The sequence below is a fragment of the Furipterus horrens genome, unplaced genomic scaffold (assembly GCF_987537825.1).
Source record: "Furipterus horrens unplaced genomic scaffold, mFurHor1.1.pri manual_scaffold_6, whole genome shotgun sequence".
Taxonomy (NCBI): domain Eukaryota; kingdom Metazoa; phylum Chordata; class Mammalia; order Chiroptera; family Furipteridae; genus Furipterus; species Furipterus horrens.
The window spans coordinates 162,034,093-162,048,895 of NW_028327176.1; the positions used below are offsets into that span (position 1 = coordinate 162,034,093).

The window sequence follows — 14,803 nt, forward strand, 5'->3', positions numbered from 1 at the left end:
TGCCGTCCACTGTGGATTGTAACCAAGGCTTAACGGAATGAAGAGAGTCAAGTAGCCACTGGAGGGTTTAACTCACGTGTTAATTGTGAAGTTCTCTGCATTAAAATATTCACTGAACACTAGTCGCAAAGCAAAGTCTTGGGTAGAAACTCTCAGTAGTCAGAATGGTATTGGGAACATTTTAAATACATTTTCTGGATAGATAAATGATAGATGACAGGTAGATAGATAGATAGATAGATAGATAGATAGATAGATAGATGATAGATAGAGGCCCTGGCAGGACAGCTCAGTTGGTCAGAGCTTCGACCCAGTACACCAAGGTTGCAGGATGAACCCCCAGTCAGGGCACATAGAAGAAGCAACCAATGAATGCATTAAACAAGTGAAACAACGAATTGAGGTGTCTCTCTATTCTCTCTGAAGTTAATTTTAAAAGTTTTAAGATAGACATTTCTGGTAAGAATAAGTGAGATGTGACTGGAATGTAGTAAGTGCCTACTCTGTAGTGAAACGGGAAGTCAGTTTTTAGCTGGTTCTGTTTCAATCCATGATTGCTGGACAGTGTTACCAAACCTTTTTTAATGAAATATTGAGCTCTTTCTCATGAATGCTCACCTAAGAGACTAAGTGTGTTCATACTGGAGTGAAAGATGGTTCAGTTTATGAGTGTCCATGAGGATTCTGTACAAGCATCCAATTATATCTCCGAGTAACATCGTAATTAAAATGTGGCCTCAGGGCTTGAGACAGTGACTACCACATTGGGTATATGGTGGACTATTCAAGAATAAAATCTTTGTTACATTAAGATGAAATTATATTTACATGTAATTTGATGGCAACAGTTGAGAAAGGTACTTAGTTGCACAGATAGAATTAGGCAAACAGTTCTATAATGTATTTGCAAATGTTAGAGTTGAAAACTAAAATGGTATTGTGAGTACACTTAGAGCTGCTATCATTTCCTTCCACAAAGAGGCTCCTCTTCCTTGGTGTTTGTTCACAAAAAGATTTACATAATCCTTGCTTTCAAGGAAAACTCTTATCTCCTCTTATTCCCCAAGTCCCCTTGTTCTTGCTGATGATCATAGCATAAACAAGATCTACTTTCTCAGCATTTTTAAATGCCTCCTAAACATTTAGGTATGTGTCTAGAAAGATATGTAAGTTTTCTTTGGAATGTGTTAGTTTATATATTAGTCATAATCAACCAACAGCATGAGAATCTGAAATGTTATTAAGCTTTACACATATGAAGTGTTTGACACAAATATGATTTTGGAGAACATGATTACAAGCCAATTGGCAGCCTCAGGAATGCTATGTAAGGCTTTCATACTGGAGAAATTTGTGATGTTTTGTAACATTTGCCAGATTTAGTTGTTGGAAATTTTAATAGCCTTTCCTTCCCTTTCCCTCTTTTGCTGATACAGATCCACATCCAGAGAACTGAAGGATGTGATCATATGACCTGTTCACAATGTAACACTAATTTTTGTTATCGATGTGGGGAGAGATACCGCCAGCTCCGTTTCTTTGGAGACCACACATCAAACCTCAGTATATTTGGATGCAAATATCGCTACCTCCCAGAGAGACCTCATCTAAGGAGATTAGTGAGAGGGTCTGTTTGTGGTGAGTATCCAACATGACTTTGAAGAATTTTCCCTGGGAAGTAATGAGGGATGATAGCATTTAGAAATGGAATAGCCATGATAATGCAGACCACCTGCCAGGTATTCTAGTGGGGACTTTACCCCAGTACAAGAGGAAGATATTCTCTCTCCCTTTGAGTTTAAAATTAAAAACTTAAATTTGTTAGCAGAACCTTATATGAGCAAGCAGATTTTGTTCAAAAAAACAAATGATTAATTACACTGCAGAAATGTGAAGTCATTAGTCTTTTAAGTTTCTGAAAGTGTATTGTCAGGCCTCTTGTTGAGAGTAACAGCATCACATTTATTTTTATACTGAGAATACCTAACAGCAAATCTTACACATGCCCTGTCTTCATTCATGGAGGCTGTATAATACAATAAAAATTTAAAAAAAATTCCCTTTGTTTCAGAGCCCTGTAATGGAGTTCCATTGGATCTATGTAGTTGATAAGTCCTTGTACATATTTTCTATTGTATTTATAGTTAATATTAATAGCTAACAGTTAATTTAATGAGCATCAAATGCCCTCATTGCATACAAACCCAAGTTTAGATATGCAAGTGCAGATTTTTCTGGGTTGACCTTTTTCCTCCCTCTTCATCCTCAACAACACACAATATCATACACAAATATGCAAACATAATCACAGATTTATGCTCTGCCCTAATGCCACCACCTTTGTGTGAGGCAGAGTTCTTCAGACCTAACAGCTGCTTTTTCAACTGTGCTCCCCTGGAATGTACCCACTGTGGGATTTCTTCCTCTCTCTTCATCACAAAGAACTCTGTTATGTCTTTCTCTGGTAGTCTTTCCTACGTATGTGCAATACTTCTTAACATCTTCCTCATTTCCCCTATTCTGCCTCCTTTTGCCTAATTACTTTATGAAGATCTCTTTACATCCCTGATTAGCCTTCCATCACTGCTATTGCAAACCACTCCCCTTTCCAGAATCATAAGTATGGTGGTTAATCAGACCAAAACTGGTACTGATGATCTATTTCTACCAGGTGAAAAAGAGAACATATATTTTAAAATACCTTTTAACTTATGGAGACCAGTGCCACCATTTTCTAAAATCTTGTCTGATTTCTATAAAGATGCAATACTTACTTATTAGTTAAGTAGACTTGGGAGAAATAGTCAGGACTCTAACCCCTGTTTATAACAGTAATATGAGAAAACTAATTGCAAATTTAAATGTTGGGCTGTAACCTACTCGTAAGTCTATACATACAGAGAACAACCTGAAAACACAAAATTCTAAAATTTCTGTGTTGCTAGTTCTTTCCTTTAATACTTCAGTGCCATTTTATGGCAAGATGTTTTATTCCATTCACAAGAATCCTTCTCAGGGCATACAAAAGTAGAGTTTTTAACAGCCTGTAGAATGGACAACCCATAGACATTGTCAGCAGGGAAATATTTTCTCTGTACCATATTTTCTGTTTTATTTAAACATTTAATGGTCAACTTTCTGTAAATGGTTTTCTTTGGTCCTATTTTGTATTCCGTGTGTGTACAGGTGTCAGAACAAACCTGACACAGTAGGCAGCAGCTGGCATGCAGATAAGCTCTCCCTCCCACACATGTTTTCCCTCCTCCAGCACAGCTGCCGCTAACTCCCGTTGGACCATGACTCCCAGTGTAGTGGTGCCCACCTCTCCCATCTGCACAAAAGGCAGGAACAAAGCTTACTCCCTAAGTCACGAACCTACCTTTTTCCTGCAGTGTAAGAGGAAGATGGATTGATCATAATAAAGCCCTCTCACCCTCTCTCCTTGTGAGATGTAACCCAGTTTGCTCCCTCAGTTTGGGACCACTGCCTCCAGATGTTCTTGGACAGAGGCAGAGAAGGGGCCTGCTCTTCTCTCACAGCTGGGGGATGGGAACCATGGTCTACATTTCATGTGGCCTCGTGACAGCTGCAGATCAGAGGTTCCATTCTGTTCCTAGAGAACAAGGAAGACCATAACTTGGAGGGTGATTGGCAGCTGCTAATATGGGAGCATATCTCTGGTAAAAAAGTAGGCAGATTATTCAATGAATCGTTTTGGGAATAAAAGTGACCGAGGAAAAATGCTTCATTCTCATATGATTCATGCAAATATTCATAGCATTAAATTAAAGCATATAATGGCAAAGAAAATATAGATCTTTAATTGATTTCTAGATTGCAAATAATTCATATAAACAAAAACCATAGAGCCCCCTCCAACTACATATGCGTGTGTGTGTGTGTGTGTGTGTGTGTGTGTGTGTGTGTGTATTTTTTAAGGACAACGAATTCTGGAACTAAAATTGAAGAAATAGAAATAGCCAATAAACATATTTTAAAAATTCAGTGTTAATAATTGACATATAATTTAACATAAAATGCATTTTTGGATTATTGGTTAGCAAATATTTTGCCAAGTTAATACTCAGTGCTGGACTTTCATACCCTACTGAACAAATTGGAAATTTTGTGCAATTCTTTTGCAAAGAAAAATGATAGTAATGTGAAGGACATTTTGAATGTCTTATTTAGATAGACCAACAATGGTTTATGCAAGTATAATTTAAAAAGCAAGAAAAGGGGAAAAATAAGCATAAGAATAAATAAGATATGATAAGTAGATATGATAAAGTATTATTTTAAACATTGAAAGTGGTATTTTAAAATAATTGTTAATGATCTATGAATAAAAGAGTTGTGCTTAATCCCTCAAGACAGTTTCAGCAGCAGACTTAAACATATATTAAATATTGATTGGATGACTGGAATAAGTTTATTACTTCCCATAGAAAGAAAGCATGTATCTGGGTCTTAGAGTTTTGTAATGTTTGGGGGAAAAAATTAGTGCTCTTACTTTGTGGTCGTATTTCATTGCTATTGTGAAAATATACTAATAATTATTTTAGAAGGAAATATGAATGAACTTACTGAGCTACATGTACAGAAAAAAAACATATCCTTTTAAAATACACAAGCCAGTAATGAGATTTAGTATTGCTTAGTTGGATTATGTCATTGGTGAAAAATATAAGTAAAACCTAGGGTTAGACATTGAGTGGTAATCTTTTTAAATTAGATGTTAAAAACTATTTTCTGTCATTCTGATCATGGTTCTAACTGGTTCTAAAGACTACTCGATAAAAATATTGACATTTTTGTCTGGCTCTATTATGTTTCTGTTTTTTTTATACGTATTTAATTGGTTATTCTAAATTACTGTCTTTCAGTTGTAGAATGGTATTGCTGGTTTCTTCTTAAATGGCTATGTGATTCTACTGCAAAGTCCCTCCATCCCTTCCTCATCTATTCTTGTTTCGGGACTCTGCAGCTACACTGCTGTGTCACATGCCTCAAGGTCAAGATTACTACATAATGATGAGATATTAACTATTAGGTTTTTTTGTATGTGTGTGTGCTAGTGCCTTTCAAAGTTAGCGGAGTTCCAGTGGTAAACTCTGTTATGTTTACATGTAACTAGAGTTTATTATAATCAGTTCCCAATTTTTAATCTAGTGGGGAAAAAGGCCGATTGATGCCAGGTGGCATCCTTATCAACATTTAGCCTTCGCCCTTATTATAGAGTGCTTCCTTTTTAATTTTGTTAAAATGATTCACTTGGATAACTTTCAAAGTTTTCTCTAACACTAGTACTGAAACATCTCACTTGTAATTGTTTATTAGGTGTTCATGTCATTAGTTTTTTTGGACTCAAGTAGTAAATAAATCACTTTTTCAAATGTGGGCTTGGGCAGAAGCCCTCCACAGCACCTACTAGCTTTCCATTTTGTGAGCCGATTATATTTTTGACACAGCTCAGAATGTGCCACTCCTTTCTTAATCTCTCAGAATCTTGAAAGTTGAAAATGGAAGAGACCTAAAGGAAAAGCACAAGATGAAAGGTCCTGATAGAATAAAGTGAGCTGGTAGCTCTGTATTTTTTTCTTCTAAAGGATAAGTGATTGATGAAATGTTTGACTAATGTGCCCAGGACTTCAGTGAAGTTATAAAACTACATATGTATATTTGTTCTATACCTGATACATTCCCTTTGAAAAATATTGCCTTAATTAGAATCAGACTTCTTTAAAAAAAATAACATACACTCTGATATTTAAAAAATTGCTGATTTTGCCTTTTGTTTTCCAGCTGGAAAATTATTTGTTGCACCTCTAATCCTGGTCCTGGGATTAGCACTAGGGGCCATAGCAGTTGTAATCGGTAAGAAACACTTAACATACCTGAGATTAGAATTCTCTGCGTGCCGTAGAGAGAGTATGAGTGTAAATGTGATACTGTGAGTCTGTTATTAACTGGACTTGATATCTGTTCAATGCTTGCTTTAGATAGGCAATTAACATATCATTTACAGATTCAGAGACTCGTGTTTCATATAGAATGTATTTGTGTGACACTTGTTCAGTCTGTGGACACTTTGAACCACGTATCTTATGAAGCATTATTAACTCCCTTTTAATATCAATATTAATACAACTAGTATTTTAGTGAAAGAGTCCAGTGGAGTAGAACCCAGATTTTCCAATTCTGAGTTCAGACTGGAACATCAGAGAAAGGAGTCTCTGGTACACCTGTGGGTGTTTGGTTTGTTCTAGTGAAAGGGAGCCCTGGATGGAAAAAGATACCTTTGATGTGATAAAAACATATACTCAACATATACTTCAGCATTGACAAATAGAATGTGTATCATTGGTTTATGTGGTTCATTCATACAAATGTATTAAAATGTATTTTTTAAAGCAGTGGTTTCTCAGACCTCTACCATGCTGTAGAATAACCTGGAGGGCTGTTTGAAGCACAGGTTGCTGGTACCTCCCCAGAGTTTTGGATTTAGTGTGGGGGCAGGGTCTATGGTTTCCCAGTTCTAAAAATTTCTCAGTTGATGCTGATGCTGCCGGTCCAAAGACCACAAGTTGGGAGTCATTGCTTTAGAGAATACTAAATTAAATGCTATAGATAAAGGCATCTCTGATAATTGTTTCAATTAGTGGATGCAATTTTCTTCTAAATAAAATAGCTTTTCATATGTAAATTCGTATTTAGCAAGTTATTTGCATGTATAAGACAGATAGCATTATAAAGTAACTGACATTTCAGTTATTACAGTGAGTGGCACTTTATGTAGTAGATACTATTATTATCTGCATTTTACAGTTGAGAAAATTAAGGCTTCCTAGGCCAATCTTATGTAGTAGAGCTGGGAATGAAACGTGACATTTAGCTCCATGGCCCATGTTGTTAAATAATGGATTAGTCTGCTTGAAAATGAGGGGTGAATATCATATTGTGCAAATGGTATAACCAGAGATAATGAAGAAGACTTAAACTAAGGATGGATATTTTGATAGAAAACATTCCATATTCAAACTGGTATCACTGAGGTTGTTTAAAATGGGGAGAGACCTAAAGAAAAATAATAAAGAATGAAATATTGTAGAAGTAAACACATTTTGTAGTATAGGTGTTGCTAAATAATGATTATTTCTAAATCATTTGCAAAATAGAAAAATTTCAACTATATAAACCTAAATGCGTCTCCTCCTAATGAGCTTAATCTTTTTTTTTAACCCCTAGGTTTATTTGTATTTCCTATCTATTGCCTTTGTAAAAAACAGAGAAAACGGTCACGGACAGGTATGCACTGGTGAAATGCAGATGGTTTCTTCTAACTTAGCTGGTCCAAGCAGGAGCTATACAGAAGGGCACACCCATCTGAGAGTCGCGTCCTGAAACACACGGAGAGGAACCTTCTGCCATCTCGAGTCCCCGTGGTTCTCTGCAGGCCACAATGCCTCTAGCTCCGATGCACTCCCAACAGGGTCTCCTGTCCTTTCCTTATACTGATTGCTGCTTTTAAACAATGGTCACTTCCATACACTATAAACTTCTATATCATAATTCTGACCTTCTTAATGGGTCTTGAAGAAATTATTTTAAATAAGAAACCAAGTTATCCTCAGAATTGTCCGGGCATACCTCTCCTGAGAATTGCTTGGACTGTCTTTGTACCTGAACCCTCCTCCAGCCCACCTTGTTAGACTTGGTGTGCACAGCTGAAGTCCCATCTGTACCAAGAGGCAAGGCCACTATTCAGAAGATAAAGGCTCACCATATGCCCCTGTTTTCATCTGTGGCCCAAGCAGTATAATTCCTTCATCCTTCAGATGACATAATTGTTAAAAGTCTCAGTGCTCGAAAGGGAACTAGTGAAACTAAATTAATGAAAGAATCCTGAGTTACTGAAGTGTATATGTGCAGGGGTATGAATGTGTGTGTATGTATAAATAGCTGTACTAAAACTTGGCCCAATAACCTTGTACTTGTCAAGTTCCATGCCTCTTATACTATTTTTCCACATTTTCATACATTTAAAGATGATGGTTCTTTGTGGGCATAATTTGGGAATGTATTGAATTAAAGTCAATATAGACAACAGGCTATTTTGATGTTGACCCTTTCTATTTCTTGCTCTCTCTTTGTCACACACACAACACACACACACAGATGTGTGCCTTATTACCCCAAGAATTACCAAATTTTATAAACTGACCAAACTCATTGACTAATTTTTAGGAAATTTTCAAGATGTGAGCATTCAGTCTTTTCATATTTCTTCTATTTTGGTATATGTGCTTCACTAGATGAATAAATCCTTTAGGCAAAATTAGTTAATTTAAACAGCAAGTTTGCTGTAGAGAGAACTGCTTAAGCCTTTAAATCTATTCTGCTAAATTTTTAAACAGCTTGTAATTAGAGATAATTTCGCTGTAGGTAAAGGTGTAGTATTATTTACTCCCCATCCTCTTTCTTAACCTCTTTATTTCTCTCTCTTTAATTTGTCCCCAAGTTTTTCATGAAAACAAATACTAGTTTTGAAGGATTCTCCTTATGTTTACTGCTCATATGCATAATAATGTGTTGATATCTTCCTGTGGAGGGGTAATTTGAAAACAAAACTTCTGGGTTTATGGGTTTATCTAAAATATAAACTGATTTTGGAGAAGGAAACCAGAAAATGAAGGAAATATTTTCAGAGAGTTTTACCAAGCTGAGACATCTTTAAAAATAAGAAAGGGACAATTAACTAAATTACGTTATTCCTTTGTTTTCATCACAAAAATTCATCATCAGAAAGGAATAACCCTAAGAAGCCTAAAGTTTTCATTCGTTTCCAACCCTTAAAATTGCCTATCTACATAGAGGTAGCATTAATTTAATAGCAACCTTGTTTGAATTGAAATAGATTATGTGACAAAACATGCATTAACATGGATAGTTTGTCTTGTTGGTCTTCAAGGTTTAAGAATATTTGCGATTTGTATTTAACTTAAGAAGTTCGTGATAATGAAGTTTACTTGCATGGGTAACAAGCCAACACATTTCCATTATTTCTGAATGACACTCAGAATAGGTATACTATAGTTTCTGGACTAGACTATTTCCAATTAGAGGAGAGTGTGTCATTTATGGTTCTGTAATGACATATTATTGAAGCATAACATGGTACAAGAGAAGGGGATGTGCTTTAGTTTTACAGAATATATTTCCATTCGTTCATCCATCCATCCTTTCATTTGACAAATATTTATTGAGCCTGTTCTACATGCTCTAGTATTAAAACCGAGAGAATGCGAATTTCCCTTCTGAATCCGTGTAATTGTGTCAAAAAGTGCTTAATATTTGTAAATTTGTCTTTTCCAGACTTAGATGTTAATTTGACAATATGTGAGTATGATAATTCTAAATCTAGTGGATATGTTTATGTATGATATATATGTATGTATATATAATATTTCTATATAAATATGTGTATATATTATCCATATATTTATGTATGATATATGTATACATATATAATATTTCCATAGATGCATATGAATACATATGCCACATACAGATATACCAACTAGCTAAACAATATACTCTGGTCTTAGATAATTATTTTCGTAGGTTATTGTATCTGTTGTCTTTGGTCTACTCAGGGATTTTTATTTCTTTCTTTGAATAACTTATCTTTGGGAGATATTTTTATATTATTTGGAAATGTTCCAATTTTGCAACTACAAAATGGTATCTGTTCAATGCAGGCTGTTTCATCAGTGCTTGAGCAAGCATGCACTGTGTTGCACAGGAGTTTCCTTTTTCTATGGCATAGATTTTTTAAAAATTAATGTATGCATAGCTTTTGGGATGAATTCTAAAAAACTACTTTAGAGAAAGAAACTTACACATAAAATAAATATCTTTCTATCCAAAGCTTGTCATTTTTATGTTTTTATTGTAAATTCAATATACAGAAGTGGCCAAAAGTAGGTCTACAGTTGTTCATATTGCACAATAATACAATAATTAATAAATAATTATACAAGAATAAACTGTTTTGCATACTCAGAACTGTAAACCTACTTTTACCCATCCTTGTATACCTTTTTTTTTTAATTACAATTCTAAAACACAAATTTATCTGCTTAACTGACCCCTTATTTTCTAGGGGTAGCCACTGTTAATAATTTGGTATGTGTTCTTCCAGACACTTTCTACAAATATACAAATAAATGTTTGTATGTACATGTGTCTATGTGTATATTAGTTTTGTACGAACAATAACATTCTTACTGTCCTGTGACTATTTTTCATTTTATTATCCATTGGTAAACACCTTTCCACATGAATTTAAATACATTTACCTCATTCTTTTGTAAATTACTACATATCCCACTGTGGGGCTATACTTTATTTAATCAGTCCCCTATTGAATGGACAAGATTGTTTTTACTTCTCTAATATAGGCATCAGTGAAGATCCTTTACATATATTGTCACTTTCTGTTAACATTCCCATAATTTTTTTTAATTTGGTTTTTATAAGACATTTGTAATAAAATTTTAATGCATTTTCAGTGAATGAGGTCATAGAGATAATTTGATATCTTTTTCTTGGAGGAAAACAAGATTATATAGAACTGTATAATTTTTAAAGAAAAAGCATCTTTTGCAGGATAATTTAACTCCTGCTTAATTTGCTAAATAATAGCTTGCCAAAGCATATAGAAGAAAATTAAGCTTATTCCAATAAACATAAAATGTAATGAGATGTCTATAAGATATTCAAGAAAGATGCATTGATATCTGGATGGCCTAGTGGTAAAACTTGAGGGATTTAAATGAAATAACCAAATCAATCATGTTTGTCACACTTTTTTGTAAACACTATCCATGTTCATGCATGTTTGCTGCGCAAAGGAACTTAATTATGCCATTGTGAAAGGTAGGAGGCAGCATGTTGCCAATTATGAATGGCCACAATTATCCAGAGAAAAATAAAACAGATTGTATGTAAGGTTTGGTGGTGTGTTGGGGTGTTTAAAATTGTGGAATAACGTGAAACATTCCTCTTACAATGAATCTCAGCAGTTCCCTGAGAACCTCTGCATGTGGAATTAAGAGAGGGGTCAAACTTTTTGGTACGAGCAACATCCTGTTGCCACCACCTTGGTTTTCTGATAGGTGCTATTGTATCCTGAAAGTAAAAGAGACGGGAAAACAATCAAAGCTAATTAAATACCAGTCACGTTACAACCTGATATCTTTCTTGGCATTGGTATCAGGAGTCAGTGGTGCCTGTGAGTAGATCCCCTGTCCTAGCACCCACCATCTATTGGGTCCCACGACCCCAAATGAGCCTTTATGTTTCAGTTCTACCACCCAAATATATGGCCCTTGGCTCCCCTAAAATACCCTCAAACCACCGTAACCTCTTCCAGTCCCCAGTGACTCTCCCCAACCTCATGTATCTACTCCTCTGCTACTCTAGCTCCTTTTCACTAAAGACAGGAGGAGAGACAGGAGGGGATGAAAACTCACTGTGTCACATGTGAAGCATCAGCATTCCGTCCTGACATTTGTCAAATTAGACTACATCTGCCAAGACAGCCATCGAGCTTCTCCCTCATTAAACAAATGTAATTGTTTTTAACATTAGACTTGTGCCGCCTGTTAAATTCATAATTATTTTTTAAAGTTAGTGCCCTAAATAGTACTATGTAATTCCTATACTTCATTCAGTACTTCAAAAATGTTTTTTAAAAATTTATGCCAAAAGCCATTTTAGATTTTTAATTTTATAAGTTGCACATATGCCTTAATGTGAATCTTCCCATTGGATTGTATGCTTATCCTTTCATAATTGTGGCTGAAATCTGTCCCAACTATATTGAAAGTAATTTTCCTATGGTCAGCTTTATTGTTTTGTTCTAATATCTATTAGTAATACTGTATAGCCTTAAAATTAATGCACTTTAAAATATTTGTGCCATTTAAATAATTTGATGGATTTAAAGAAACTGATTACATATATCTGATATAGGCAGTAGAATAACAGTGTTAGCAGATATGTGTCACTTTAAATTTGGGGTGCAATCTGAAGCTGAAATATATACAAGTAAAATGTACCTGAAAAAACTGTAGCCAAGTTTCTGAAATTATAGTAGTCTTAGAAATTGGTAGCAGGAGCTCAAACATAGCAAGTAATTAATAAAGGTTTCCTAATAACCTTGTTAGAATATTTGTTAAAAATACCAAATTAATTTCTACTGTAAATTTTAACTGCATTTTCATATTTCATGAAATCTCTAAAAAGAAATCCCACTGACTAGAAATAAAAGTAAATGAAAATTATCACCAATAGCCAGTTTGAGAATATTTGTTTTTCAAATCTTCGTAACATAATTATGGCATTTTCCTCCTCCTATGGAAAATAAATTCCAAAACTCCATTTTAAATGTATACAACCACAATTATTACTTTAATAAAACTGAAATAATTTTATAGAATCATTAAGATATGGTCTGAACAAAAACAAGAGGCCCAAAAGTTGGAGAGTATTCAAGATTGTAAAATGTTATATTTTGGAGGCAAATCAGTGGTGCAAACCTTTAAAAGAAAAGTCGTGGAATTCTTTGCAACTGTGGTTTTAAGGATAGAATACTCATTTCATAGCTAACAGTGTATCGGGCTTCTATTGTACATCACTGTTCTGAGGCTGGAAGTTTAGTTGGCGTTAACCAAGTTCAAGAAGCAAAGAGAGTCACAGTAGTTCAAGACTTGTAACTGTCCATTTGGAGCATTAGCTGAAATTTCTATATTTCACCTACATAGTGCCAATTTTAGAAGCATGTAATTATGCCTGTGACACACTATTCTTTTTCTGGCTAAAGAAATGACTGTATTGGGAATAGCAAAATGGTACATAAAAGGCAATAAATCATTATTTTTTAAAAACACACAAAAGATTGCCACTACTTTTTCTTCCGCTTCCTTTTAGATCATAAAAAGAAATTTCATTAGGTATATTTAAGTTTGCATCAGCTAGATCATACAGACTCATTACAATAAAAATATTTTCTTCAGGTCTATCCCACATTTTAGTCACTCTGTTCCATCATTAATATTATTTTTTTAAGATGAAACCGTTATCTTCTTTTTTCTGTTTAATCTTTAGTATAATTTTTTCCATTAATGTTAAATGACTTTCTTCCCTGCTTGTGAAATGATACTCTCACCCTTCAACACCGAGTTCCTGTTTTCTTTTAGATTTCTTGGTTGTCTTGCTTTTTCCCTCTGCAGTTCCCTTCCCATTTTGGCCAAATGTGGCATAAGTTCTGTCTCACCATTAACTCCTTTGACTAATGAAATGAAATTCCAACACTGAAAGGACTTCATAGTTCAGCAATGGTAGTGAACATAAGTTACTTTGGTTTATTTTATCTGTAAGTTGAAATGTATCAGGAGCACATGAGACAGTTGGAGAACCCTGCCCAACCCTCTGACAAGAAGTAAAATGAATGAGAAGATGTTGGTTGGATAATAGACCCTAAAATACTCTACAACCAAGCTTCAGAAATTGCTACATGAATATTATAAGGTCAATATTGTGTGCATATTAGTTGAACAGCAAGTGCATGTGGACATGCATCCAAGCCGACACCAAGTCATTCATGATTCATCCAAAATGGCTAAATGTATGGTTGGTTGTTTTTGTTTTAGCCAAGAGTCCTACAGCTTGGACTTGGGGCTGCATTTTTATAGTGTAGCATTTATATGTAAGACTCAGCGTGATTTCATAATTAGGAGTTTTGATCATCTAAAGTAGATCACATTGACTCCAATTGATATTAGCCCTATTCTAGAGAAACCACTTGTCATTTACAAATGTTCAACTTTTTCATTGATGATTTAGATATAAGCCACACTCAAGATATATTTAGTATTGGTTTAGTACATGATGTGGGAAAGTCAAACAGGTATTAAAGGGCCCCAGAAATTTCAAAAATAGGTTCTTCCTTATAGCTGGCAAGCTGTGCTGCCATCAGCTCCCGACAGAGTTTTTAGGTGTTCACCTCATGCCCCAGATGGGGAAATAGTCTCAATAATCCAGTAAATTCTTAATAACATTTATTTTCCATGAATATATTATGTTCTCAGTGTGTCCAAATATACTTTCATTGTTTATTTCAAGTAAATACTACCTAATATTTGATATAATATGCTACTTTATAAAGAAAATTCTAGATAAAATAAATGATTTTTTAATCAGCTGACTACAAATCCTTTTTCTAAGACCCATTTTTTAAAAGTTTCATATGGCAATAGTTTACTTTTGGTACTTGATCATTATCATTATCATTAAATTTCTGTAAATGTTTTTGAAAAAATTAAACCTTATAATTTATATGAAACCTAGGACAGTTTGTGATATATATATATATAGAGAGAGAGAGAGAGAGATACAGATACATAAATCCATTTACCTTGACAAGGACAATCTTACAGATTTTTAATGTGAAAATTAATTGACAATCTTGTTGCTTATGAAAGCAATTATTAAGTAGTAAATTTTGAGAGATCACAGAAATAATTTTATGTAGAAGGAATACAAAAGCAGTAGCATTAAATGTTATGTTAGCACATTATTTATTAAGATGCCACAACAGTTAGCTGTTTTATTTCTATTTTAAACAAAATTGATTATAAAACATTCATGGAACAAATAATTTATATGTATGTATGCCTATTGCAAAACTGGGACAATTAAATTATTTGCATTCACCTTTTTCACAAAGTGTAAACTA

The 14,803-nt window shown here is 34.3% G+C and overlaps 1 protein-coding gene across 2 annotated transcripts in view; it reads left to right on the top strand.

Moving 5' to 3' along the window:
* RNF217 (ring finger protein 217) overlaps positions 1 to 8,112 on the top strand; it is a 109,727-nt gene extending 101,615 nt beyond the window's left edge. For both annotated transcript variants that reach the window (XM_090279809.1, XM_090279808.1), the window contains 3 exons: positions 1,437 to 1,638; positions 5,806 to 5,877; positions 7,249 to 8,112. In XM_090279809.1, the coding sequence (XP_090135935.1) occupies positions 1,437 to 1,638; positions 5,806 to 5,877; positions 7,249 to 7,322 (348 nt within the window). In that variant the 3' untranslated portion in view covers positions 7,323 to 8,112. The remainder of the gene's footprint in view (positions 1 to 1,436; positions 1,639 to 5,805; positions 5,878 to 7,248) is intronic.
* Positions 8,113 to 14,803: the final 6,691 nt, after the last annotated feature.